Source organism: Seriola dumerili, unplaced genomic scaffold, assembly GCF_002260705.1.
Source record: "Seriola dumerili isolate Sdu_G_001 unplaced genomic scaffold, Sdu_1.0 BDQW01000017.1, whole genome shotgun sequence".
Taxonomy (NCBI): Eukaryota; Metazoa; Chordata; class Actinopteri; order Carangiformes; family Carangidae; genus Seriola; species Seriola dumerili.
Window position 1 is genome coordinate 14,038,024 of NW_019174272.1, and position 27,984 is coordinate 14,066,007.

The following is a 27,984-nucleotide window of genomic DNA, read 5'->3' on the forward strand; positions in this document are numbered from 1 at the left end:
GTTACGGCTTTAAAACGCTGTTTTAAAATGAAAACATATTAGTGTTGACGTAGCATTAGTGTCACACTGACATAAGTTTGGCGGATAGATTTTTTTTAAAATGTTGAAATAGCAGCAGCAAAAGAAAAAGCCCCAAAAACACTAGAACTCACATTGATGATGACACATGATGCAACTAGCATTTACTCCGCCTCCTAACTTCACCTCTGATTTTTTGTATTCATAAATTTGTGGTCAAGATTTTTTTAGACTTAAATAAATAGCTTCTTCAGAAAAACAGAAGACATTAAACAGCTGTTTTGAAGGTTTCATCCTCATTAATATCAACATGATTCTTGTGTCCAAAAACAGTTGATTGGACCTTTAACTGGAACTGTATCTGATATTTTGCTCTAGTACTGCAGACACATCTTCACATTCTACACCTATAAAATCTGCATATTCTTGTACTCCAGTTTTCAAGTTTGATTTGTCTGTGTGTTCATTGAGTGCGAACACTGTGTCTTCACCTCTAAAACAGATGCACACAGCGTCACTGCAACCTGGCCTGTTAAATTACAGGTCTGTCAACGTGCGGAGATTTCTGATGAAAAGGCTTTTGTTTTGTATTGCATTGAATTGCATTGAACATTTCCTACTATGTAAACCACTAGTTGTTTTAATACGCAGTTTGAAATGGTGGGATTTACTGCAGGACCTTTGTAGTGGGCTGCTTAAGAGTCGCGAGATGGATCTAATAAACTGGCAAGTTTCATTTTTTATGATGATTTTTTTTCCTGTTTTTTTACCAGAGCTGTGAAGACAACCAGTCACCAGTCAGTGATTTAGTGGTACTGTCTTCTGTTCAACCTGACCTCTTCCTCACAGTGTAATCACAACAATCTGAACAGTGTTTCCTGTACACTGCATTTACAGCTCCCTGATTCATTACTGTGTCCTCGTTAGCATCCCACAGAGAGCATGATAATGATCGTACAGGACCTCCATCATCTCTGCTGTGCGTTTGGATGGGGTTTCATACAGACAACCCTGTCTACTAGAAAAGATATATTTTTAATTGAATAATGAATGAATGAAGCGCTACATTTATTAAGAGCAGTGGAGTCATAGAGAGGTGGTGGGGATGTGTTAACTTCCATAGTCCTCTGTACTACAGAAGCACTTTGTTAGGGGACAGATGGTGGTTTTGGTTAAATCTAAATAAACATGTTGTTTGTGAAATCATTGTGAACTTTTTCTGTATTAGACCAAGATCTGTTTCCCTAACCTTCACCCAGTGCTGCGAGAGTCGTAACAGAAGGATAAACAGTTTCATAATGCTGGAAACAGTTAACATTTTACTTCAACGTAAATCAACAACATATCCTCATTAAGTCAGTCATGATTACTTATTCTACTGAATGTTGCTGTTGCAGTGTTTTTGAATATAAAAGTCATTTCTATGAGACACGGCTGATACACCAACATTCTACAAAGAGAATAACATTCTCTTATGGAGAATATTAAAATGCCCTTCTACTGTTAAACTGTTTAATATTATGCTACAGGCCCCGTGTGCTTAACCCTGTTTCCTGTTGACCCGTATGCAAAGTGGGCTGCGTGGGTCTGGCTTCGTGACTGGCCGCTGTTACTGGAGGGGGTGTGTCCGCCATCGTGTTGCTGATTGGAGCGGCTGACGTCCCCACCACCGCTGAAGCAGCTGAAACCACTGGCGAGACAAGATTCAAAAGGCCTGGCCAGCCAGTTGCTTGGGGGCAGCTGGGTTAGGCGGCTCGCCCCGAGTACCTCGTGGAAATTTTGTAAGTGTTCTGAGAATCAAGGTTCTCGTTTGTTTCTAGATTGTAGTTTTACCCCAAACTGATTGCACCCACACTTAGCTTAAGAATTGTTGATGACACTAGGAACTTGTGTCTTGTGTTTTTGTTTGTAAGAGAGTCCAGAAAGGTTCTTTGTTTCCCATTTTATTTTTTGCTCACAGTAAAATTGCCAACTCATGTTGGTTTGAGTCCTCTTTTTGTTCTATTTTGTTTTTGATTTAAGCAGCATCCACTTGCCCTGTTTCCCTCTTTTAGTTATTCCCACATTTTGTTTACCTTTGTTACCCTCCTTACTACTTAATATATTTTACTCAACCAATTCCAGCAGGTTGCGTTGGGCTTCCCCTATTATGAGCTGGGTTGCAACAAATGATAAAACGTTGTAGTCATAGGAATCTATACCAACAAACTATCACTTGTATCAGAGGGACTGAAGGGCAAATGACAATGCTGCTAAAATACTGATCAAATGCTAAAGAATGTACATGTACATATTGAGTATGATGTGTTTATGGGAAACTAACATTATGAAATACAATAGGCCCACTTTTATCCAGGGTCTTCAGTCTCTGTCTCCTAGAGATGATGTTTATATACAACTAATTTACAGCAAGAAATATGTTTTGTAGTAAATGTAGCTGTGACCAAATTATGTTTCTCATTAAGGGTAATGAGGATATGTTGTATGTTGTTCATTTACGGATCTGGCAAGTTGTAATGTGGCTAAACTTGTTTTCAACCTAGATGATCGTGTTTGGCTCCGTCTCACTTTGCATTCGATTATCACAATATTTTACTGGGGACCAGAGAGTTATTTTTGCTGATCAAATGAAAACTACAATGATCTGATCTGATCTGATCTGATTTGATTTGATTTTTTTTTATTTGATTTGATTTGATTTACTGTGATGAACTCAAATGATCCTCCTACCTGCCCCCAGGGCGGGTCTGCCTCCACAGATATTGTATGAAACATTTTTATGTTTCATACAAAGCACAACTAAAGACTGAGAGTGCAAAGAATGTAACATTAGATTAAAATGAGGGCCATGATATGTATGTGAATATATATATATATATATATATATATATATATATATATATATATATACATATTATGATTGAGTTCATATAGTTCCCTCAAAGCAGTAAAACAGTGTCTTCTTAGCTGCATAAAGTCCAAAATTATATCATATCAGAGTCCCGGCTCAACCACCAGAAAGTCAATGTAATCCTTCTCTTTGGACTTGAAGGCCTCTGCGATGATCCGGGCGGCTTCCTTATGCTCCCGACCTCTCAGGGAGACGCCGTTGACCTCCAGGATGACCAGACCCACCTTCAGCTGCTCGCAGTTATGAGCTGAGCCTCCTTTCTGGAAGGAGGGAAAGCAGACAGTATTTAGACAGAGAAAGCATGTGTTTGCTGTTACTTACAGCACAAGGTTACAAGCTTACACCTGAAGTCATAAAAGAGATTACTGTTATACTATTTTGAAATTTATTGTTTTATACTTTTCAAGATTTCACCATAGACAATAAATTCTCTTTTAGTCTCCAGTTGTTCCGGTGCATTTGTTTGATTTACAGCTGACAACAACAAAAACCACAGCATCTAGCATTTAGCATCTAAACTGACAGATGTCAACATCAACAGCTCAGTTTTGAAGCTTCATGTGGTGCAGCTGACTGACAGGGTGAAGCCAGCAAGCTTAGAGAGCTACTGTATTGTGATGGACTGGCACTTGCATGTTCCCATCTGGCCAATCTGTTAGTGGTTGTAGACTGCCAGCTTGTCTGAGTTCATCATCCCACCGTGTGAGAAGTATCCAGTCTTCTAGCGCCACATATTTTGTACTTTTGTACTGTACCACTTCCTTGGCTTCATGCAAATAAGTTTAAAATGAAGAAATTTGGTTATTGATTATATGCAAAAGAATCTCCATGTAAGTCACTAACTGTGTCCCAATTCAGGGGCCACAGCGACTAGACTGTCCCATTTCAAAGGCTCCTTCAGATGCAGCTGAGAAATGCGTCCTTCTTTTCTTGGGCAACGAAGGCTCCAGCAGGGGGACCCTCCTTGGCCCAACCTATCCCAAGATTCATTGTGCACTGATCATGAAAGCAGACAAGACTGACAGAGAGCCTGAGGATTACACTTTTGAATGTAAGTATTGGGTTTCAGCTCAGTTGAACAGCTAACAGTACAACTGTTAAAACCAAGGCCCTTAAAACCTACGACGGCTATGAAGGGCCACACCTATATAGACCATGCACTCCGAAGGATGTGGCCCCTGAACTGGGACACAGTTACTGTTTGAGCCACTGTAACTAAGAACTAATCTGTTAACGATTTCTACTCCGTCAATCCAGCTGCTTTTAAAAAAGACAACAACAAAAAAGATATAAAGCAGTTTAGATTAAATCACACACTTTTCAGTCTCTTTAACACCAAAGAGTGTGTGCAGCCGTTTAGAACAGAGAATAATTACATTCCCCCGATATGACAGGAACATAATTGGCTAAATGTGCATGGATTTGTGCAACGTCAAACTGATTATAGGGCACGTTGTGTCTGATGGTCACTGTTGAATCGGCTCACTGGTACTGACTCTCAGCGTCTTCACAGACATGGGTGACAGGGATGGCCGAAACGGAAATCACTGCACAGTCAAGGGTGCCCTGTTCATACACAAGTCTGGGTGGGGCTGGGTTCTGCTCAGGGGACCGAGGCTGCAGCTCATTCAGTTCTTAAGTGATGTTAGCGCCTCTCATCCTCAGACTTATGGAAATGTACCGTTTTGCTTTTTTTTTTGTATTTGAAAATGTGAAAGGGGTTACAAGAAGACTGATAAGCTAATGATCAGATGTTGAAGGAAAACAGAAATTTCATCTGCAAAATTTTCCACTCCAGCCTTATACAGCACTTTGAAAGAAAAGACACTGAATCTTCGCACAAAACAATGGCTTCAAACCAAATCTCAGCCAAATACAACTGTAATACTGTCTCACCTGAATGGTGACTATGCGTGGCATAGGTTGGCGTGTATTGGCTCCACCCTCAATAGCAATGCCAAGGGTGTTGGCATTTTTCACCACTCGTACCAGGGTAGCAGTGGGCTCCGTCAACGGTGAGCCAGTCTGCTGGGAGAGGTCAGAGATATTGAGAGCAAGGTTGAACGTTAGATCATCATCAATAATTTGTTTTTAGATCTAGACCAGAAATCGAAATCCTCACCTTTTATCAACAGATTCAACTGAGTGCAGCACCATAAATGCACCATGACTGTTTGAGGATAAACTGTCAAAGTGTTGTACCGTTTTAAATCAGGTTTCTGCTTAACTACACATTGAATACTCAGCCAGTAATGCACTGATATAATAATAATAATCATCAGCTGCATGCGGCTACTTGAAATATTACTTTTTAACAAAGGTGCAATAAATGAACTGAATCTTGACGTCAGTGTGTTGAGATGGTGTGAAGCAAAGTTTGCCATTGTTCATTTTCCGTGCAAGTACTGTAGTAGTAATATAGTAGTATAGCATTTTTTTAGTCAGAGTTCAGGATGGAGAACAGACACAAAAAGATTCAGGCAAACATTCTAATGCTAGGGAATAAGGTCAAAACACAGGTGGCATACTACTTTCTTTCCTGTGGCAAAAAGCCACAGGAAAGAAAGTGGTATGCTATAATCTCCCTTACAAAAAGCTCATGTGACATTCTACATCTCACATGTGAACTGAAGCATTTCACATGAGATGTTTGAGTTCACATGTAATGTAGTGGTACACATGTGAATTTAATTTCACATTTGTTTTTCAAATGTATATATTAAAATTCCCATTATAAACTTTACATGCAAATACAAACTTTGCATGTGGAAGTGATAGTGAAATGTGAAGTGCAACATTTCACATGTGGTTTGCTTTATATGTGAATGCTAATTGTGAAAAAGATAATGTCACGTGTGAAACGAAAAGTCCCATGTTATGTTGTGATTCCACATGTTAATCTAAGTTTCATGTTAAGTACAGGTTTCACATGAGTTTCACATGTAATCCCATAGGTTTCACATGGGAATTTACAAAAGCCTTCACACATTACACCACAAAAATGTTCCAAAACCACATGTGCCAGCACGTGTTCCACACATTTCACATGTGATTTTAATATGTCTTCACATGTTAAATTTCACATGTGCAAAATAATCATATGTACAAGTGATTACATGTGAAATTTATGTGGTTTTTCTGTAAGCAAGTAAATGGTATTCAACCCTGCCCTGGGGGGTGATGGGGTCCCGGCCTCCAGGTTGAGAACCACTGGTCTAAATGGTTTATCAGGGAAAAAGAAGCATGTGTGCAGGTGGGTTTGGTGACTGGGAGAGGCAGAAATACTGTGAGGGCAGGTGGGAAATGTCTGGGTGGGTTAAATTCTTTGAATACAGCGAAGCGTCATTAAAGCTGCAGAGTCTAAGGACAGACGTCCTGAAGCTCATCAACACTTTGGCAGTTATTGTCACCTAACTGTCGCTCTATTCAGAACTTCATCTCTGTAACTGCCATACGTTCAATCCTCTCACCGTTATGAGACAGCACACAATGTGGCGCCGTGTAATTAATCACACTGATCTATCTGCAGTTAATAGGTTACGATGTAAGTTGTCTTTGCTTAACTTAATTCCATAAAGTGAAAGCAGTAAAACAAGTTCTAGAGAAAAAACCCAGTTATAAACTGATCAATAATCACCCAAATATTACCCATCAATCAATTTGTGATCTCAGCACCGTGGGACAGGATGCAACATGAAGAATCGTGATATGTTGAAGTGGTTATGGCAGTGTAAGGCCCTCACTTGTCTGGTGGCCCCTGAAGTAAGTGCGTGGGCCCCTGGCTGTTCAAGATGGCGCCTCTGGTTCTTGCTGGGTCGAGGGCTGCCGTCCTTACTGAGGCCTCCTGCCTCGGCTATATCCACCCCGCTGTCCTCACTCAGGGTCTGGCCACTGTCTGACAGCTGGGACAGTGTGGCCCCTGGATGAGACACTGTCATGTTAGTATACAAACAGCGACAGGGGTCAAGGGTGTGAGTCAGGTTTATATCAGGCTTCATATCTAATATTTATATTTCAATACACCTGTGTTACATTATAGTATGATACTACTTTACTTTTTCTGATCTGCTTTCAATGATGTTGATGATATTCACCATTCATGCAAACCTGTTGCCTTGACTTCAGTATTATGCACATTTCCAAAATACATTCTAATTTACTAGTTTTACAGTAGTCGATATTGTACAAATACAGACACACAGTTTTTTTAACATTAAGTTTGAACAGCACTGTGAACATGTGTATTTTGTAGTATGTTGCATAATACATCACTAACAAATTAGTTTTTCCCAGTAACTGTATCTTGTACGTTAATATACACACACACACACACAAACACACACACACACACACACACACACAGCCATGTTCTGTACCTCTTTGTTGTGGTCTGGAGTCTGCAGACAGCCAGTTCATGTCCGTTAGCATAACTTTTTGAGTGAGGGCAGGTGAGCAGAGGCGGTCAGGACTACAGGGTGGAGCAGCAGGTGTGATGAGAGAGGGGCAGGGGGAGGGACATGGCGAGGGATGGGGTGATGGATGAGGGGATACCATGGGAGATGCTGCTTTGGAAGAGGACGCAGACTTTGACAAGATGAAGGATTTCTCGTAGGAGCTGGATCTGGAGGAGAGCTTGACGGATCCCTGTGGTTTTGCAGAGCTGGAGGATTCCCGGTGGTGCAGGAAGCCCGGGCAGGTGTGATGTCCTGAACTAGATCTAATGTGGTTGCCGGGATGGTGGTGGAAGTGATGAGCAAAGTGGGGGTGGTTGAGGTGTTCAGCATCGCAGGGCTGGAAGAAAGTGTGATGGAGTGTATTGAGAGAAGTGTGGTGGGTGGCGGAGGCAGGGGAGGGCTGGTGGGTGGTGGGTAGGGATTTTAGCGACTTTTGGAGGCAGTCCTGGAGCAGCTGGGTGGGGCCAGCGAAGAGTAGGCTGGAGCCGGGCTGCACCAGCCGGGCTGGAGACTTCCTGCCCAGCTCCTTCTCCCTGGACAGCCTGCTCTGGGCCTGGAATGGAGCACTCCTCCACAGAAACTCACCAGAGGCCTGTATTTCATCCTGTCAGCAAAAAGACGGCAACAGAACGTGTCCCGCATGAACAGAGCAGCTCCTCTCTCTGAGCCATACACGTAACAAGATGAAAGAAAGATTCAGAATTATAATCCTTAAGATTTCAGTGCTGGATGATTTGGTCATGACTGTGAACTGACTATTCAGTTTTCTGAGAATGTGATGAGATGATCAATATTCATCAAAAATGCAGCTCAGTGTAAAATCCACACTTCTAAACCTGTCAACATAATGGTGACTAGTTTGATTTAAGAGGATGTGCTAGAAGTGTTTTTACTTTTATAACCAGCAGTTTATCTCTTTGTGCACAGGACTAAACAACCAGACTGAGAAAATATTAATTGCTAATTGAAGCCCTGCATCGACGTCCTGACTGCAGCCCTGTACTAACACACAGATGTGAGACTGACGTTCATCTACAGTACATCCAAAAATGTCGAGCTGTCTCTTTAATGAATAAGACTACTAATATTAATGGTGATATCAAATGCTGAACACCGCATGTCCACTTTAGCATTAAGAGAAATGTGCACATGCAATGGTTTACCACCTCAACATGACATGTAATGCAGACATCGCTTCCTGTCGATTGCTTGTGTAAAGCCAAGCTGTTTTCTGTCAAGCTGTTACTGAGATATTATACAAGAATGGGACGAACAGACGTATATACGTATGGACATTAGGACAGACTACCTGAAAACAATAACGCCTCTGGCTCTGGCTGTTGACCTTTTATATTAGGACTGTAAATATAAAGGGTTAAAAGCTTTTTTGTATATTGTTTGGAATTTTAAAACTGGTTGATGTTGGTCATTTTGGTTCATTTCTCCACAGACCAACACTCACTTTTGATGACTTGAAACAAATTTTCTACATCTACAATCCAGATTTCTGGAAAGTGATTTGGATATCTAAGGTCGCTGCCTGACTTTTCTTATAGTAACACCAACACTCAACATTTCTGCCTCAACATTCAACATCTAAGTTTGCAATAAAAAATGAACTGAGCACAGTCCTGCACCATAGATGAACTCTGGCTAAAAAAATATAAATATAAATGAGATATCCAGTCAATTCATGGTCAGTTTTCCATGAACTGTGCTGCTCCAAAGGGGATAAACTCTGTGCAGCAGCTCTGTTGTGTATAGCCTTTCTTATTCTCACCCTCAGTGCAGAGTTAATCCTCCACTTCTTCCTGTAGGATGTGATGACTATTAAAGCTTCAGTGAAACTCCTAATAAGGATTTTAACTCTAGTAATCTAATCTGTCCTCTGAAAAAACTATGATCTGTTAAACATCGCATCACAAACAGTGTGGTTTTGCATGCATCATTTTTTTGGCAGATTAAATAAAAACTGACACATACCAGTGTGATGTTCTGTAAGCTTTTAGTGTTTTCCTCCTGCTCTTTTTGTGTCCAGTCACCAACAGAGTCATCAGTCTGAAAGAAAGCGAATGAGTATGAAGCACTGTAGCACTGCAGGGCTGAGTCTGGAATAACAACGTTAGCCTACTTAATGCAGATGCTACATGGACAGGATCTGCCCCACAGGACAGTGTGTGAGTCCAACAGGGTTTAGTCAGTGAGAACAAAGTGTTCGAAAAAAGTTTCTCTGTAGCAGCTGAATCAGCTGAGGCTGTTTAAGGCTGGAGGCTCTGTCGTTTCATCACTGCAGAGCATTGTGGGATTTGTCTCTGATGTAGACTACTCCTGACCTGCTTATCATCATAAATCCAGGTTGATGTGCAACAGCTCCCATACACTGAAATTTATATAGAAATCAACTTAAGTTTGTCTTCATGAATTCCCTAGCAGCTGGGCTGGTTGCACATCATGGTTTACCCTGTAAACACACAAACACCAAGGCGGCGTTTTAACCGCTGTGAACATGCACTGTGCAGGCTGCTGGAGGAGCTCAGAAAAACACATCTAACCATCGTAGTGTGGAGATAATTTGAATGTAGCAGCTGTCTACACAGATGCATTGGCTCACAATTCACTCTGTACAAACAAAACCACAAACCGAACCACATATTTACGCCTCAAGATTATTTTCTTTCAGTCACATAACTACAGTGATTGTGTGTTGGGCTCTTAACGCCTCCTGTGTAGACAGAGACAGGAGACAGACACAGGCTGTGTAGACGTGTAAATCTTTTGTCATAATAACAATAGATCTTCAGTAAAGAAAACAAGGCTTATGAGATTATCATCACAACCACAATATGAGTGTGTCATCAGGGCAGTTTCACAGACATCGTCACCAAAATGAATTTAATAGCATCATCAAATAACTAAGCATTCATAACCTGGGGACGGTTGCAAAGCGTTTTTGCATTTCTCTCAGTTACTCAGAGACTATTTCTTCTAGACCAACCACACCTTTATATATTAAACTTACACCTGACTGATAATGACCCATATCATTTAAAGATGATTACATATGATTCATAATATTTATCTAAATAGAAGAATTCAGATGTTGCAACTGACCTCAACCCTGGGGACAGATGCGACACAGGTCACGGTTGCAACATATTATGAATACATTAAATTTCACTAAATAACTTTTGTTTAACTGAGAATGTGCAGTATGAGTGTCATCACTCTTGCATGTTTCTGATTGGAGGAATAAGACTTGTTGCAACCATCCCCAGTCTCCCCCTACAAGCACTGTAAAGTACTGACTGACTAACCCGCCAACTAGGTGTCCCTGTCTCCTGACTCCTCTGGCACTTACCACACACAATTACCCGCCTGATATAAAACATGCACCTTAACTTTACTGTCAGTTAAGCAGTTTGGCAGCAACTGATATTAGATGTGAACTATTATTAGACCACATTTATCTTCCAAAAGTCATTATGTCTTGTGTTTATAACATCAGAGGTACACCACCTGTAAATTACCAGACAGCTTGATGAGCCACAGCTCTGAAAGTGTCAAACCTAAATCTCACTCCCAATGTAAAGTCAGCTACAAAAGATCTGGGTGTTGTCCTGGACCGTTACCTCAGTTTAGAACAACATGTAAAGACTGTAGTCCAGTCATGTTTTTATCAACTGAGGAATATTTCCAAAATTACATCAGTCCTGTCTTTTAGCAACCTGGAGAAAATTATACACACTCTTATATTACTGTTATGCTTTATTTACCTGCCTGAACAATGGAGCTACTGGACAGCTCTAAATTGTTCAAAACTCAGCAGCTAAAGTATTAACCAAAACTAAGTGATCCTCACACACCACACCAGTCTTGGCTTCACTGCACTGGCTTCCCATCTCCTTTAAAATCAGTTTTAAAGTGCTTTTAATTACATACAAGGATCTGAATAATCTGGCACCGGAGTATATAACTGAGCTTCTTACACCCTACTGTGTGAACAGACCCCTCAGGTCTGCTAGTCTGGGCCTCCTCACTACTCCAGAGTCATTTTCTTTCTTTGGGAGTTTTTATCATTTAGTTTCTTTCATTGAGTGTGAGCGTGAAAGTATGTGTGTATGTGTTTGTGTATGTGTACATGTACGTATGTTTGTATGCATATGCACTTATTTTTCATTAGTTATCTTTTGAAATAGTTTTTAATGTTTTGAATTTTCTTCCCCTTTGGAAAACACTTTGTGCTTTTGCTTGAAAAGTGCTCTATAAATAAGATAATAATAATAATTATTATTATTATTATTATTATTATTATTATTATTATTATTATTATTATTATTATTATTATTATTATTATTATTATTATTATTATTATTATTATTATTATTATTATTATTATTATTATTATTATTATCATATTATAAAGAGTTCAATGTTATACATAACAAGTCAACAGTATTGATAAAACATGTGGAGTAGAAACCTTTACACATGCTTGGATTAATGTAGAGTGATGGATTTCACAAGTGTTAAGAAATGAATAAGCACCACTTTGTGGCAGCCTGCTGGTATTCTCTGCATTACTGCATCATATCACATAAATCATTTCATTTTTCTGTCAGACGATTTGGGAAGCAGCCGTGTAACTAGAGGCTGCAACAAGGTGGTCAGTAGTGCAAAATAACCTCAACAATGTTTTTTAAAAATCGGTGCTTATCTCTATTGTGCTCTACTAAGCCTTATCTTTGTATTGATGTCACATGTTCAGGTGTAGTAGATAAGGGATCTACCGTCACAGGGACAGTCTGTCCTGCATCGTGGACCACAGGGGCTGTGTGGTTGCAGTGGCCCTGTAGGTGCGGCACTCCCAGGCCTCCTTGCCAGGGCTGGTGGGCTTCCATCTCACGGTGCAACACCAGCCTGTCGTACAGCTCCAGATCCTGGGGAGCCACCAGGCTCCTCACCTCTGACAACATGGACAGCTGCGGGGAAGGACAGGAGAAAAAAACTGATATTTATATTTATATTTATTCTATATTTTTTTATTGTTGATCATCAGTTGTTGCATTGATGATCAGGGCCTGTATTCACAAAGCATCTTAAGGCTAAAAGTAGCTCCTAACTTGCAGATTTAGGAGAAACTCCTAAAAATAATGGCAGTGTCAGCCCTAACTTTAGGAGTTAGAAGTAGTGGAGAGGACTCCTAACCCACTACGACCAAATCACAAAGAATCATAAAGGGCTGCTGTCATTCCACATCACAGTGTTCTGGAAACCTTACACGATGCTGAATTACTTAAACGATACAACTCAATCACGAGGGAATAATGATCGTTGTGGAATTTGTAAGGGACGCAACATCTCCTAACAACCGATGGTATATGGTATTTGGTACCACTGTGTTACTTGGCAACAGAGAAAATGCGACTTGGTAATGCTGACAACTTGGAGATCTCTCAGCCGTCTGTAAGGCGATCTATCCAGCAAACAATAAATGCACTCTGACCTGAAATCACAGGAAAATTCATACGATTTCTTTTAGATGTTTAACAGAAAAATTAAGCAGCTTCATGGCACTTGTGGGTCTACCTGGTGTGATCGGTGCCATAGGTTTGTGAATCTACAGTTGTAGAGATTGTTGCAAAGTGGCCAGTATCTAGGCAACGCGATTCATGGATCTTAATAGAGAGTGACCTGAGGCCACTGTTTGAAAGGATCATGTTCCAGCTGGATGTCACTGGTGGGGGACAGGGGAAATCTTCTCACACCTCAACCCACAGCCAGGACCACAGCTACATTACAACGTTACAACATTTAGTTAAAAACTTTTAGCATGACTTAGGAGTAATGTTCGTGGTAAGATAAAATGCTTTGTGAATACGGCCCAGATGTTTTCTTCTTTGAGTCTGAGAGGTCAACACACTGCGACTCAGGAAAACACAACCAAATACAGGAATGAGCAGCCAAAACAGCCATAGTCAGTGGTGGTGTTGGAAAATCAGCAAAATATAAGTTTGTTTGGTCCACGTAGCATTTATCAGTTCAATTTTCAGAATTAAATCAAAATACATAGTTGGAAAATTGAAGTCAACTGAATCAACTTTGAATATGTCAAATATATTATTAAGATTTTGGACTTTCTCATCATTCTATCTATAGAATGGTGGATAGAAAATTGGAAAAATAGATGAATAGAGTAGTATTGATGTTTCTGGTTGCTTGAGAGGCAGTGGTGTTTTCCCCCGGAGGCCAAGTGAAGCCAGGCTTCCCCTTTTACAGACTGTGGTTGTCATTTTAATAAAAACAGTCAGACTGTGTAAATACTCTGTGCTGTAGCTGCCATCCCTCCTCTTCCCTGTTACCTCATTGAGGTAACCAGCGCCCCTCTAACTGATGTGTGAATGTGTGGTGAAGCTACGCTGGCTGTGAGCTATAAGCTTCTTTAGACTAATGTCACGTCTCTGAGGAGGCCAGGTCAGAGTTGGCAACCCCTGATGAAAAAAAAAAAAGAATGATTAACCAATCAGATGAAGCTACCATCATGCCACTGCCAAACTGTGATCAGTCGGACTACACCAAGGGAAACCAGCCGCCCTCTGGCCTCACACCTATGCCACCAAATCATAGCAAGTTTATAATGTCACTGACATTGAAATTACAGGAGTTAAATTACGTGTGCTAGTCCTGCTAGTCTTGGCTTCCTCAATCATGTTCCCCACTTAACACCACAGTTGAGATTTCCTATGTCTATGACCACCCTCCCTTTTTGACCCCACTGAGATCAGCTGTAGAGTCGCTGCTGCACCTTTGCATGTGTGTTGAAGAGCTCAAACAGAGCCATGGTCAATGACTCCACTCCTATGTGTCTGTCCTGGTACTCCTGCAAGTAGTAGCCCATGGTCTTCCTCTCTGGCTCCGTCAGCAGCATGTAGGCCTGCTGCTCCAGAGACAGCTGCACACCTGGCGGGCCCACACCTCTGTACACTGTGGGCTGGATGGACAGATAACGTGACACATGAGGAAAGATGAAAAAAACATGACGGGAGAAAAAGACAAGGGTCAGTAGTATGCAGATAGAAAGTCTTAGATGTGTGCAGCTTCCATCCCCCCTCTCATCCTCCACACACACAGGGCCGTGGCTGATCTGATCACACTCAGGAAAAAGTCATCACTTTAACCTGTTTTCCATCAGTGGTTCATAATCTTCAACAGCAGCTTGACTTGAAAACAGCTCTTCTCACTGTTGGTAGATTGAGTTTCAGTGAGATCCTTTGACCAACTGTGAAAAGCTTTGTTTGGGGAAAAGACTTTTCTCTGCCATAGTTTTTGCCATGAAAAATCCAAGAAAAATTAAACAATTCATAGATGGAAGAAATTCTATATTTAATAGCTTCTGCTTGACATGCTTCAATATCAGTATCAATATCAATATTCAGTATGTTGACTGTCCCACAAGGGAAAATAAGACACTGGATCTGTTGTATGCAAACATCAAGGAGGCCTACACTGCTTTAGCTCTACCACCACTTGGCAGATCGGATCTGAATTGGTTTTTCTTCAACCTTCCTACAAGCCCTGTGTACTGAGGCGGGCTGCAACCACCCGCTCATTCAGGAACTGGACCCCGGAGGCCAGTGAGTCTCTAAAGGACTGTTTTGAGTGCACAGATTGGAATGGCCTGTTGGAGTCACAGGAAAAGGATAACAGCAAGGACCCTGACCTTGGATGGTTGAATGCACCATGGACTACATTAACTTCTGTATGGACACTGTAACACCAGCAAGGACTGTACACTGCTTTCCAAAAACAACAAGCCCTGGATCACAAGTAACCTCAAGAGCCTCCTCAACCAGAAAGTGGAGGCCTTCAGGGATGGAGACAGGGAGAAGCTCAGGTGTGTGCAACATGAGCTGAAGAGATGAAATCAGGTGAAGGAGGACAGCTCAGCTCCCAGCTGCTGGAGACGTCCTGTCCTGTGTCACTGAAGAGTGTCGGTGAATCTCTGAGTTTTAAAGTCAAACTGCTTCATGGGTGTTTCTACTGGTTTTAATCCCCTGGTGTGTTTGTTATGGAGAGGAGGACACCTCTGTGGATGATTCAGCTGCTGGTAAAAACCTGCTGAACGTCTGCTTCATAAGTTATCAGAGAAACAATCAGAACAAAGGTTAGCATCAATCTCAGCTCCAGCTCTTCCCTGAGTCTCTGTCCTCCGTACAGCGTCGCTCAAACACTGACTTTAAATGTCAAACTGCTTCATTCAGTGTTTTTAACAGTTAGAATCACTGGGTCTGTTTGATTTCCTGAACCACTCACACTGAAGGAATCCAACCCTGGAGGAGCTTACTGTAATGGTGGTGAAGACAACACCCTCTGTGGTCCCTATTACACTTACACTTACTATTACACTATCACTATTTCATGACGTCACCCAACACAGTCTTTTGTTATTGTTTTGATTGAGACCCCTAGAGGCAGAAGGTACTGACTGTGAGTTTAATGTCCAAATGTGATAATCTGAGGTATCATCTGTTGGGACAGGATTGAATAGTATTAGAATTAAGATTAAATTCAAGTTACAGATGTTATTTGACTTTGTTGACTCAAGCTCAAAGTTGTAAGATTAACCTGCCTCTAGTTCCACCTGTGCTCAGGAAAAAGATATGACATGCAGAGATGGATCTACAGCATGTTGGAGTGTAGGATCTGTCTGAAAGGTCAATGATTAGTGTTAATATGTATTCAGAGGGCAGTGATGCATGGCTGCCATTCTTACCTTTCCTAATTCAAGTGTAGCTCTGGCTGAGGATGGTCTGCAACAAAGAAGAAAACAACGCAGAGTATATTTAAGAAACAAACAATCCTCACTTAGTTTATAATCATCCTACAAAACACTTTGTTGAGAGCAACACATCAAAGTAAAAGCATCAACATGAATGTATTGTCTCACCGATTCTTATGCATCCAGAATATTACAAAACACAACATTACTGCCCAGCCTGCGGCAGGCCCAGGCAACATGAATTTAATGAAGTGTGGAGCTGAGAGCCAACTTGAATGATTTATTAGGCAGCAGCAGGCAGAGGAATTTATACTTTCGCTAACTCCCAATCAGGGCCAGCTCCATTAGGGACTGGCGACAGATGGATGAGGGAGAGAGAGTGGAGTCTCCACGCACTGCTCTGCTGTCTGACACAATGGAGACGTCAAACACAATCCTCCACGACAGGGAGAGTTTTTTTGTCCTCAAACAGACACACTCCCAGTAATGGAGGTTCCATTAGATAAGATTATGTTCACAGAATGACAATGTTTCTGTTTAAGGGATTGATAGTCACTGACTATGTAGTTCGTTCTATTTAAAATAAGACTAGGTCTAAACCTAGTCTATGTCTGGACCGCCTCTGGTCAAATCATGATTTTATAACTGTGACATCGTCTGACAAAATTACCAGACACATAATGAAAGACAAAGACTGAGCTGTGATTTCAGCTGGATTTACTGTAACATGATCACTCAGAGATTAAGTTAGAAGAGACAGACTGTAGTAAAGATTCCTATTTTATTTTATTTTGACACTACTTTTCTCCTTTACCTCACTTTCTTTCTTCTCCTTTCCTCAGCACTGATTGACTCTTTTCACCCTGTTCCTATTTTATTTTGACACTACTTCTCACCTGTTCACTCCTTATTTAAACCCTGCACACCCTTTCACTCACTGTTTTCCTGATCATCACATGGGGAGACGGTGCTGGTAAGCAGATTTTCTTTCTCTCTTTAGTTTTATCCTATGTGCATGAGTATTTGAACTGAGTATTATTAATCCTTATTCCCTCAAGATGGACATTTGATTAGTTTTGACTTGACTTCTAATTTTTTTTTCTTTTAATTTGTTTCTTTCAGATTAACAACCCATGTGTGTTTGCCCCTCCTTAATGTTTAAGTGCAACTTCATTGTGTTGGAAAAGCAAAGTTTCAAGGCTGATGCATCCTGACCGATGCCCATGTCTGTACACCTCTCCTTCTGAACCTCCTCCTTAACACACACTTTCTTATTTAGTCTCTCTCACAGAGCACAGCCTCCGTCTGGATCCACAATAGTTTAGTCTTTATTTAATTCAACTCCAAGAGACTTTTATTAGAGGCAGATCTTACTGCATTACGTGTTAATACAAACTCAACACTTCCTTGAATTTCAAATTAAAAGCCCTCTAGTGTTTCAGTAGATAACCCTTAATCTTCTTAGGGCTTTTCTTGCTGTGCTGCAGTAAGTGTACTGTCTCATTTCTGGTTGCTGGTGTTTCTGTTGTTTACATGCTATTCAGATCTGCTATTTTCTTTAGCAGTTAGCAAGGACTTCGCTCTCCCTCCCTCTCTCTGCTCACTGTGTATTGTGTTGATACAATGATGAATGATACATGGAATCAAAGTAGTGTATTTGCTGTAATGGAGGCAAGGCTCAGTGTATTGGAAGCACTCCTCCTCTTCCCTGCAGTTCCCGAGGAGCAGGGAAACAGTGGCTCAGCACTCCACTGACCAGTGGTGGAAATGTAGCCAGCCAGTCATTCAGTCAGGGACATTGCAGATTATAGGCCTGTCCTCACTGTTGCTGTCCAGCCAAAAACTTAACACTGCACCAGAGTTATGATGAGTTTATACTTGATTCTGTAGATTTGGATTATAGCTGTGAGTGGGATATGAAAGTACTTAAAACTGGAGTTACATCGAGGTCATTTCTACATCTTGTTTCAGTTCTGAATAGAAAACTGATGTGATGTGTTAGTCTCTGTCTCTCCATGTTCAACAGTCTCCTGCAGCATTGGGAACTTGTAGGAGCAAACACATGCTGACAAATCACATGTTTGTATTTTGTATGTTTGTAGCTGCCACAGCCCTGACGTGGTTACATCTTTAAGAGAAGTACACGAGTCATGGTACAGCGTAGTTGTTGCAATGTCTGACACAACTGTAAATCAGCCACAATAGAATATTGCAGTTTCCTGTGGCTTTAAACATCACTGGGAGGCTCAAACTGTGGAATGATCCGATGCAAAAGCTACTAATTCAGTCAGTGACGCTGAGAATTCAGTAGACTCAGGTTAACTTTAGGGTTTAAGGTTTAGTTTGTTTGTATACTGAACACTTCCAATTTAGAGTAAAGTTTTTAGTCACAGGGTGTTGGATTAAATGTAATCTGGTTTCCCCCAGTACCTTAAGGGTTAGCAATTTATGTCAATGAAAAAAACACTTTAACTAGGTCAGTAAACCACTCACACAGCTCAGTTATCAGTTACAATGTCTCTGTTCATTGCTTTTAACAGTTCTAGTATTATTTTCTCTGAGTATAATGTACTCACCTCGTGCTGCAGGTACTGGTACTGACACTAGTGTGGACACCAGCACTGGCAGTGGGGTTGGTGACAGAGCTTGGGTTAACTGTAGCGTTGGTCTCAGCGATGCCTTGACTGCAGATCCATTTGGTCTCATCCACCACTGTGCGTGCATGAGGCAGACGACCGACATCCCTCACCTTCATCAGCAGGTGGCGTCCCGATTTGAGGATGTGAACCGCCTCATCGTGGCAGATGATGACAAAGCTCTGACCGTTCACTTCCAGGATCTGGTCACCTACCTGTAACAGACCAGTCTCACTAAAATCAGCACATGCTCATCTGTCAGGTAGGGCATGAAAAATCTGCATGTAGCATCTCTGGATGACAACCAGAGGCGATGCTAAACATTTTCCATCTCTTCTACATTCAGAGATCTTATTAAAAAAAATCACATGTCTAGAATGAGGTATGAAGTTAGACGTAGGCTGGCTCTTGTGTGGGCTCTTTAACCTGCAACCCACGGTCCCCTTGTGGTTTATTTCATATGGAAAAATATTAGATGTGCTCTTTGATCGTAGGAGAATGCACTGTAGATTCTTTTAAAGGTCCCATATTTAACACCACTGAACAGCAGGGTCTCTTCGTTGAGGAGCTTGTCTGTTTTTAACAGTTCTTGCTTGAACGTTTTAGATTCCATAGCTCCAGTCACATCCAAAAAGCAGAAACCATCTTTTCTTCTATGGTTCAATGAAGAAAGGCAGGAAGGCAGAAGGCAAATGGGGAAAAAAACTCAGTGCCTCTCTTGTCTCTCTTAGACACCTAATGTCCTATCTTCAAAAGGGAAAACTTGATGATTAAAAGTTACAAAATTACTCTGAGGCACTTCTGTTGTTTTGGTTCAGTTGGTCTTGGCATATAGAAATAAAAGATCGTGCATGTAGACAAAAATCATGTTGTAGCTTGTGGCAAAGAAAAATAAAAGACGCGAAAAGTGCAAAAATGACTAAGAGCCATGAATTTGTGGCTAGCAGCTTAGAGCTAAGAGTTTACATGGCTACAGAGCCGGGCTTTGAGCCGGGACTCTGAGCTTTGAGCAAAGATCTCAGCTTCTAGTTTCTGCATCATTTTTCTAGCTTCAGCTTTTCAGCCTCTAGGTTTTAGCTTCGTTTCTCGCATCTTCTTCCTTCTTAGCATCTCGCCGAGTTTCTAGCTTTGTCTCGTTTCTAACATTCTGACTCTTCTCACCTTTTTCTGTCTTCTCTGACCCATGTCGTGAATTGATCACACACTGTTTTATCCCCTGGCGCATGCTTCAGAGGCGTCACCCGTCTTCTCCTGTGTTTCCACTTGGAGAAGAGAGTCATTTTCCAACTGAACTTTGGAATAATTTAATTTAGAATTTACTTATAAACTCGCACATTCCGTCTTCCACCATGACCACAAAACATTAAATGAAATAACATATAAAACTACTTGCACTAATAATGGCAGAGAGGAGTAATAGAGTGTTGATTTCATATTACATCCTTCAAACCTGCGAATTAATCATGATACAAGTGGTTAATTGATCAAACACAATATAAACATTTCCCAAAGCTAATAGTCTATAATAGTGGATTACACAGCAGTTCTTTGACTGTAATAATAATAATATGGACATTGCTGGATGTCCTGTATGTGTGTTACCTCGTGTGAAGGATGCTGACAGTTATAGTCACATGAAGGACATTGTCTTAAAATCTACATGTTACCTTTCAAACATTCTATGGATAGAAGTTTGGGATTAAACTATTGCATAGGAACATCTCATGAGTTACAAGAACAGCTAGATATTTAATTTATTCTTCCTCAGATCTGTGTCTGTGAAGAGAGTTCTGCTGGTCACTACCCAGGATTGGAATGTGGTGTCGTAGTTTATGACTCTCATCTAGAGAGGGGCAGAGGAAGAGGAGGTTGGTGTTGGTGTTGTGTGTGCGGTGTGTGTGGTGTATATGTGTGTGTGTGTGTGTGTGTGTGTGTGTGTGTGTGTGCGTGCGTGTGCGAGTGAGTGTGTGTTCATGCATGGCACAGACAGGCCAGGATTCACACCTTAGTGTTAATCAGTCCTTTTGTTGTTACTTGTCCTATATAAGAAACAATCAAATATCATTAGACAGAGTCTTATTGTAGTCTTACAAACTGGAGATTTTGCCTATATTCTCCAGTTGTCTGGTGTCCATTGGTTGATCCTCTGGAGCTGACCCTTTTGACCTTTGGTCTGGTTCTTGTGTCGTTCGAACATGCTAAAAGCATGGACTGTTTGTGATAAGGTCCCTTTGTCTCTGTTTCCTATCAATTTGATAGTTTGATGGTGGGAAGAGTCACAAAGTGTCAATTGTGGGTCCGTAACTCTGCATGTCCTTACAATGAACTTCCTTAATGGCTTGTGACTGATGCCAGGCCAGGTATGTACGCTACAGGTCCTATATAAATAGTGGAAGTGTCAAAGCGCTCAGTCCACAGAGAAATGCAGACAGCCTGTATTCAGAAACTGAGCCTTAAAATGAACAATCAGGACTTTGTAATTTTGTGATGTGACAACCATACACCTCAACCACACCCCCAGCACAGCACAGCCCGCCATCCATCCTTTTTCTGTTGTAGCTTTAACTTTATTAAAGACACAACACCAAGTGGTCATTCCATCCCTGAGCTAATAACTATTACAGTTTAATTGTGACTGTCTATTCAGCTTATTTCAGCGCTCACTGACCATTGCCGTTTGCATTTACTGGTGTGTTTTATCACGCAACAGCAGAAGGCTATAATCTGTGGTGGACCTAGCTGTGCGTCACTTAGAAAACAGTCAGCCAACCAGAAGAGAGGCTTATTTCACAGAAACAAAATGCCACATTCTTGCTTGAGCTCCAGAGAGAGGCCTGAGAAAGGAGATGTAAACCTATATTGAGATATTTCTTCTTATGGATATCACAGCTTCAAATAAACTTGAAACTATCATGTGATATGATCACACCAGCCACGGCACCTGTCAAAAGGTTGACAATTCGACCCATGAGTAGTCAGTAGTTATTACTATATCACTACACAGGTACTCAGTGCTCATGGGACAGACTGCACCCGTTGTCATACCTATATATTCCTTCAGTTTGATCTCAACTACACACCTGCCAAAGCACTGAAAACCTCCACCACAAACACACACACACACACACACACACACACACACACACACACACACACACAAACACACAAGGTGAAAAAAACACCACACACACTGCTGCTGCTGCTGCTGATGAATATGGGAAACTGCAGGATGTGTGTTATCACCAGAACACTGGATCACACCCAAATGAGGGTGTGCCCATTACCAAGCGCACATTGCTCCATTTGAGTTTTGCCATCCTGAGTCTTAACTCAGACCATTTGTTCTCACTGGAAGAGGCCGTGTGGTGCGACTGCTGAGGCTGCAGTCAGCATGGCTGTTAGTCTGAGGCTGAAACACGTCCTCTATCCACCGTTACAGGATGTTAGAGAGAAGGTTACAGTTGTTATTGAGCAGTCTTGGAGACACAGGTGAGGACAGCTACTGTGTCTCCATTGCACACATAAAGTATTAGTGTCAGTGTGGTATGATACAAAGTTCTATGGCCTACAGTATGGAGCTCGAGCTGATTAAACACTTATGCATCCTTTACTTTCTACTCTTTTAGTGCTGAATCATTTTGTACATGAGTTTTGTACAGTTGATCTACTAAATGTGTAAATGCCTCAGAAACTGATTGAGAACTTTTGAACTGTGCATTTCTTTATTTTGGGAAATTACAATAAACCATCTCCTTTGAAATACTGCATGTTTGTGATTCTGATCAATGGAACAGATTCATTTTTATTTGTCGCTAACCAGAGAATTTTTATCATTCACTTTTCAATTTTTCTCCTTCGAACAAAATTAACAAATGGTCCATACCTGTCATTCAAGTTGTGTAGATGGTTTGCTTTTCTCCAGAAGGGAAATAAATAAATACAATCCTTTATTTTTTACTATTTTATTTATTTTAGCACAGCAGCTTTTACAGTTCAGCACTTTGTGACTATTACATGAATGCCTTTCATAAAATAATATACTATTAACATTTTCATCATTTAGGGTCCTCTGATAACACTATACTGACAACACTACATTTGTTTGCTGATTTCCAACAACAGACTTGAGGACTTTTTACTCTTTGGTAACATTTTAGCGAATTAAATACTTTATGTTTGAAGCCTAAATACAATCGTCAGACACAAAAAGCTAATGTTAGGCTATAAACCAACTACACCACGGTCACATGACTTCAACGAGTTAAGGCCAAAATCATGTTTTGTGAGGTCACCGCTATTTTGACCTTTGACCTTCGACCACCAAAATCCAATCCAATCCATTTCATCCTTGAGACCTAGGGAATGTTTGTGCCAAATTTGAAGAAGTTCCACCTTGGCATTACTGAGATATCGTGTCCACTAGAATGGGACGGACAGATGGACGGACGACCAGACAACAATATGCCTTCTTGCTGGCCCTTGCCGTCTCTGTCGCCCGCACAGAGGCATAGAAATCCAGAGACTTTGGGATGAGTGAACAGGAAGTGCTAAACTGCTAACTAATTTCCAGATTTTAGGACTCAGTCCTGCGGCACTGTATATACTGAGTCACCTGACCTCCTCCTTTGGTCCCATCATAATTACTATGTCCACTAGAGGTCACCTAACAATTACACAAAACCCCTAATGGCAGAAGGGTTGTTCCACTGAAAACATACAACAACATATTTGCTGTTAAAAAACAAAGCAGTGGGTTGTGAGGTTAGATACATGGAATTGGAAACTGTTCTCTTTGAGACTATCCTCCTATAAAAAAAAAAAACAACCCCAGAGGCTGTTGGTGTTAGCAACTCATTACAGTGAAACTCAAGGTCATCCTAACTTTCCCATTTGGTTGGGTCGTCTGCAGGGTGCCACACTCACAGACACACACATACAAACTAATGCTGCGCTGAAGCAAACTATCTTCCTTTGGTGGTCAAATTTAAGTAGAGGATGTTTGAACTGACTCATGTGTCACCCAGCGCCTCTGTCAGTTTGTTCACTCAGGAGCAAAACACCCTCTAGTGTCAACCACTGGATAGATTTACATGAAGAATAATGAAGATATCCAGAGACTAAAAACCCTGCCAGCAGCTCCGTGAGGCTGTACTTAGACACCATGCTGTTTTAAGCTAAATGCTAATGTGGGTGTACTAACATGCCAACACTGATAATGGTAACATGCTGATGTTTCACTAATATTATGTGTACCATGTTCACTGTCTTTTTTCAGCATGTTAACGTTCACTAATTAGCTCTAAACACAGAGTAGGACTGAAGCTGATGGGAATGTTGTAAGTTTTACGGGTTTTTCCCTGTAAAACTTTAGGAATTTCAAATGTGTTGGACAGAGTGAGAATTTGAGTGAGAAAAATTTTTAATGACCCTCTCACTAAATTTTTTTTATCATCTTCAAACCACTACATGTGTCAATTTGAACCACAGGAAAAGGTGTGTATGCCATGGTTGTTGCCTCACTTTTGAGTTTGGCCATTCAGAATAGGTATCAACGCAAATGTTTTGGACAATAGAAACTAGTTCCTTGTTTGGCATAATGAGTCCTTGAATCCCACTATGACTCTCTGAGGCTCTAACATCAGAAGAAAAATCATTATGTTTTCTGATATGTCCACCACTTTTGTATTTTTGACTTTGATTATTAATTTGCAGCTATGGGGAGCACTAGCAATGTCATAGTTTGCCCTGACAGAACTATTTCTGTTGACTCTTTATGTTTGGACTTTTCAGCGTTTTCCTATTTTATTCTGAAATTACTTCCCTGGTGTGTCTTGTGGTCAATTTACTTCCTGTCTTTATCCTGTTTCCCTCCTGTGTGATTGTCTGCCCTGCCCTTATGTTTTTTACCTATGTTCAATTAACCTTGCCTAGTCTCTGTGCTCCCTGTTGAGTGACTTTTTTTTCTTACCGCCTTGGGCCTGTGGGAGCGTATATGATCCAAATGTCACAATATCTTTAGAGTGTTATTCCTCTTTGACCGTTTGAGCTAGAGATGTGCCGTTTTTTTCTCCTTAAACTATAGATACTATCAGCTTTCTATCAAGCCCCTGTGAATAACTTACTTCAATCATATAAATATAAAAAGCATAGATAAAAATCTAGGCAAATACAAGTTTGAGACTTGGTATCGGCAGATACTCAATATAAAAAAAATCGGATTGGGTTCGGGGCCAAAAAAGCTGATCTAGACATCCCTAATTAAAAGTTGTTGGGACTTTGCTAAAATGGGAGCAATGCTGTTTATTCTGAGTTTGGAGTGAGGAGAAGTTCTTCTGAGTTTGAAGTGACAGATTAAAGGCAGAAGGATGTGACCAGTCAGGTATTTAGTGCAGCAGAGGCTTTGGAGCAGATTTTTCAAGGAGCAAACAAAAAAAGTCCATAAATACTCCTCAGTCAATGAGCATGTCTCATGAACAGATAAACAGAAACTTCAAATCACCTCTACACCAATCCAAACTTCCTGTGTTTTCTGTGTTCTGTGTTGTTGAAACCGTCCTTCTTTATTATGGTTTACACCTTTTATCTATAAAATAAGGAAATATTCGAGGTCCGTTTTTTGTTTTGTTATTTTGCTTTATGGGCTAATAACCTCTATTATACTTTGCTGAAATCTTTATTAAGTGACATATAAAAATGACAATATTATATACAATATTTCCATGTAGCATCAAATTGGTTTGAGTGATCTGTTTGGGAGATTTAGGGAGGTTTAGTATTGATCATAAAGCTTGGGGCTTTGAAAGATATACATGTGTTTGGAACACAGTTTTTCTGTTAGTCCCAATCCAACATCATCAGGGTTATTTTCCCAGACTTGATAAAACTCCTCACAGAGTCATAGAGGACATTATGCAGTTATTATGATAATGAATTATGCAACTGTTTTTCGCAGACCAAGTAGAACTCCTCATTACTAGTAAACTGACCTTTCTGTGTAAAATACATCATTTAATGAGCATTGGATGCTCCAGGGAACAATGCTGTTTTTCTGCAGACACACTGATACTTTTTTGTTTATAAAGGTTTTAAGCTCTCACCAGAGGTCTTATATGAAGAGAGGTCATAGCTAACCTCATTTATATCCATGCCTACATCAGTAATGGTTACCTCCTTGTTCATCTGATGTAATAATCCTGTCTCCATGAAAGCAATTTAGCCTAATGAGATTAAATCATAGGGAGTTGTCCTGTATAAGTCAATGCTCAACAGAATTCAGATATAATAAAGGTATAATTGGGCCTCTTTATAAAGACTTAGACAGAAACTGAGTCAGAAATGAATTATGGACACCTCTCCTTTTCATCACCAACATGATTATGTGAAACAGAAGCACCATGAATGAACCGCCATGACAGAGCCCTTTGAAGGTGAGAGAACCCTTGATTTACTTGTTGACAATGACTAATCACAAACAGGGACATGCATATAAAACACTGGCTATAGGGGCTCAAGACACTGTCCCTTCCCCCGCATTGGCTGAAATGATCTTCTGTGCAAACAACATCATGGTGTGATAGGTGTCACACCTCTCAATTTCTGTCCCTCACCTTCACCCTCCTGTAATGAGTTACAAGTTGTTTCATTGATCACCCGCGAAAAAGTGTGAAATTAAGTGTGTGTGTGTGTGTGTGTGTGTGTGTGTGTGTGTGCGTGTGTGCGTGTGTGTGAGAGGCGCTAGTATTTGTCCTTTTCACAGAGGGAGGACAAATTGCTATTTTCAGCAGCAGCAGCAGCAGTTAGCTGGCCTGCAGTGGCCTCCGGGTCGTTACAGAGAAGAGATAGTGTTTGTTAATGACAAGAGGACCATCCAGCCCAAGGTGTTAAAGGAACATAGCATGGTAATCTTAGGATGTTTCAGGATTAGTGTTAATGTCATCACTTCCACCACTGTATCACAGTACAGGGTCAGATTTCTGCACTGCTCAAAAATAACTTAAATGACTCCCTCCCTGTTTGTATTAACACTTAAAAGCATCTCTCGCTGCCCATGCCAGAAAAACAACAGCATTTATCTTCAACCAACCTCAACCTCAACCTTTGTGCACTAACACTGCCTTACATTTTCCTATCCTATCTTGAAAATAAAATTGTGACAACAGGAGATCCTGTCTTATTTTTTGCTGCATCCACTCAGTAACGTTATGGATCTAGATTGAAGAGGAGAGCAGGAGATAAAGGAGGAGTTTGCTGCTTTGATGCCCAGTGTTGACACTGCATGTGGAGCACTGATGAACATCCGTCATGATATTGAATTGATGCAGAGGCCGATGTGCGAGAGTTTGACGCAGAATGAACTTCAAACAGACAGGCACAACGATTTCATTTCATTGGCTCATGTGGTTTTTCTGGTTGTTTATTGTAGCAGCTTGGTTTGGTCTTGATCTTGCGTATTGTTATTTCTATCTTTAGTCGTTAGTTAGGCAACTGTTCTTATGATGAAGATGCTAAATGAGGAAATCTGTTGCTTCATGACGACTTTTACTGCACGATTCTCTGGGATATTCAATATAGTATATGATAGTACATTGTAGCCTGTTGTTTTTCAGGCCTGTTGGTTGATCTTTGAAATGCATGTGGTAGCTAATCAGAGAGATTATGAGTGTGGGAAACCTAAAGGTAACCTACGAGCAGACAGGCAGTTCTTCTGTGTACTATGAAATATAAACCTGCTGTGTTGGATACACATGAGACTTGTCATGGTTTGGTCCAAGGCATCTCCAGAAAAATCCTTGTTTAGAAATAATATACAGCTGCATCCTGCCAACCCTCTTACTGTGTCGGACCCTGTTTGCCAGCAACGACCCTACTACAGGCTAACACAATCTGGAGGTCACAAAAGGTGGGTCTCCACAGCAACAGAGACAAGAGATGACATCCATACAGGCCAGACTAATGTGGTTACGAGAACATATTCCGACAGGAGCTGAACATAAGACAAAGCATAAGAAAGAGGTAAGAATTTATTATTTTCATTGTTTACTATGCGTACCATGTGGTGAAATCTGTGGTGGGAAGAGCTTCCACACAGACACAATGCATAAGCCTACAGCACAGAGTCCTGCTTATAACCAGTCCTGGTAAACATGACTTTCAGCTTTCTTTTGCATAACACAAATATTTCTTTTTCTT

The 27,984-nt window shown here is 40.8% G+C and overlaps 1 protein-coding gene across 1 annotated transcript in view; it reads right to left on the reverse strand.

Annotated features, from left to right (window-relative positions):
• Positions 1 to 2,965: 2,965 nt before the first annotated feature.
• LOC111231647 (whirlin-like) overlaps positions 2,966 to 27,984 on the reverse strand; it is a 75,965-nt gene continuing 50,946 nt past the window's right edge. The window contains exons 4-12 of the mRNA XM_022758844.1: positions 18,758 to 19,010; positions 17,456 to 17,464; positions 14,186 to 14,364; positions 12,171 to 12,362; positions 9,367 to 9,441; positions 7,306 to 7,987; positions 6,673 to 6,848; positions 4,826 to 4,957; positions 2,966 to 3,189 (exon numbers count right to left, since the gene is read on the reverse strand). Coding sequence (XP_022614565.1) covers positions 3,013 to 3,189; positions 4,826 to 4,957; positions 6,673 to 6,848; positions 7,306 to 7,987; positions 9,367 to 9,441; positions 12,171 to 12,362; positions 14,186 to 14,364; positions 17,456 to 17,464; positions 18,758 to 19,010 — 1,875 coding nt within the window. The 3' untranslated portion in view covers positions 2,966 to 3,012. The remainder of the gene's footprint in view (positions 3,190 to 4,825; positions 4,958 to 6,672; positions 6,849 to 7,305; positions 7,988 to 9,366; positions 9,442 to 12,170; positions 12,363 to 14,185; positions 14,365 to 17,455; positions 17,465 to 18,757; positions 19,011 to 27,984) is intronic.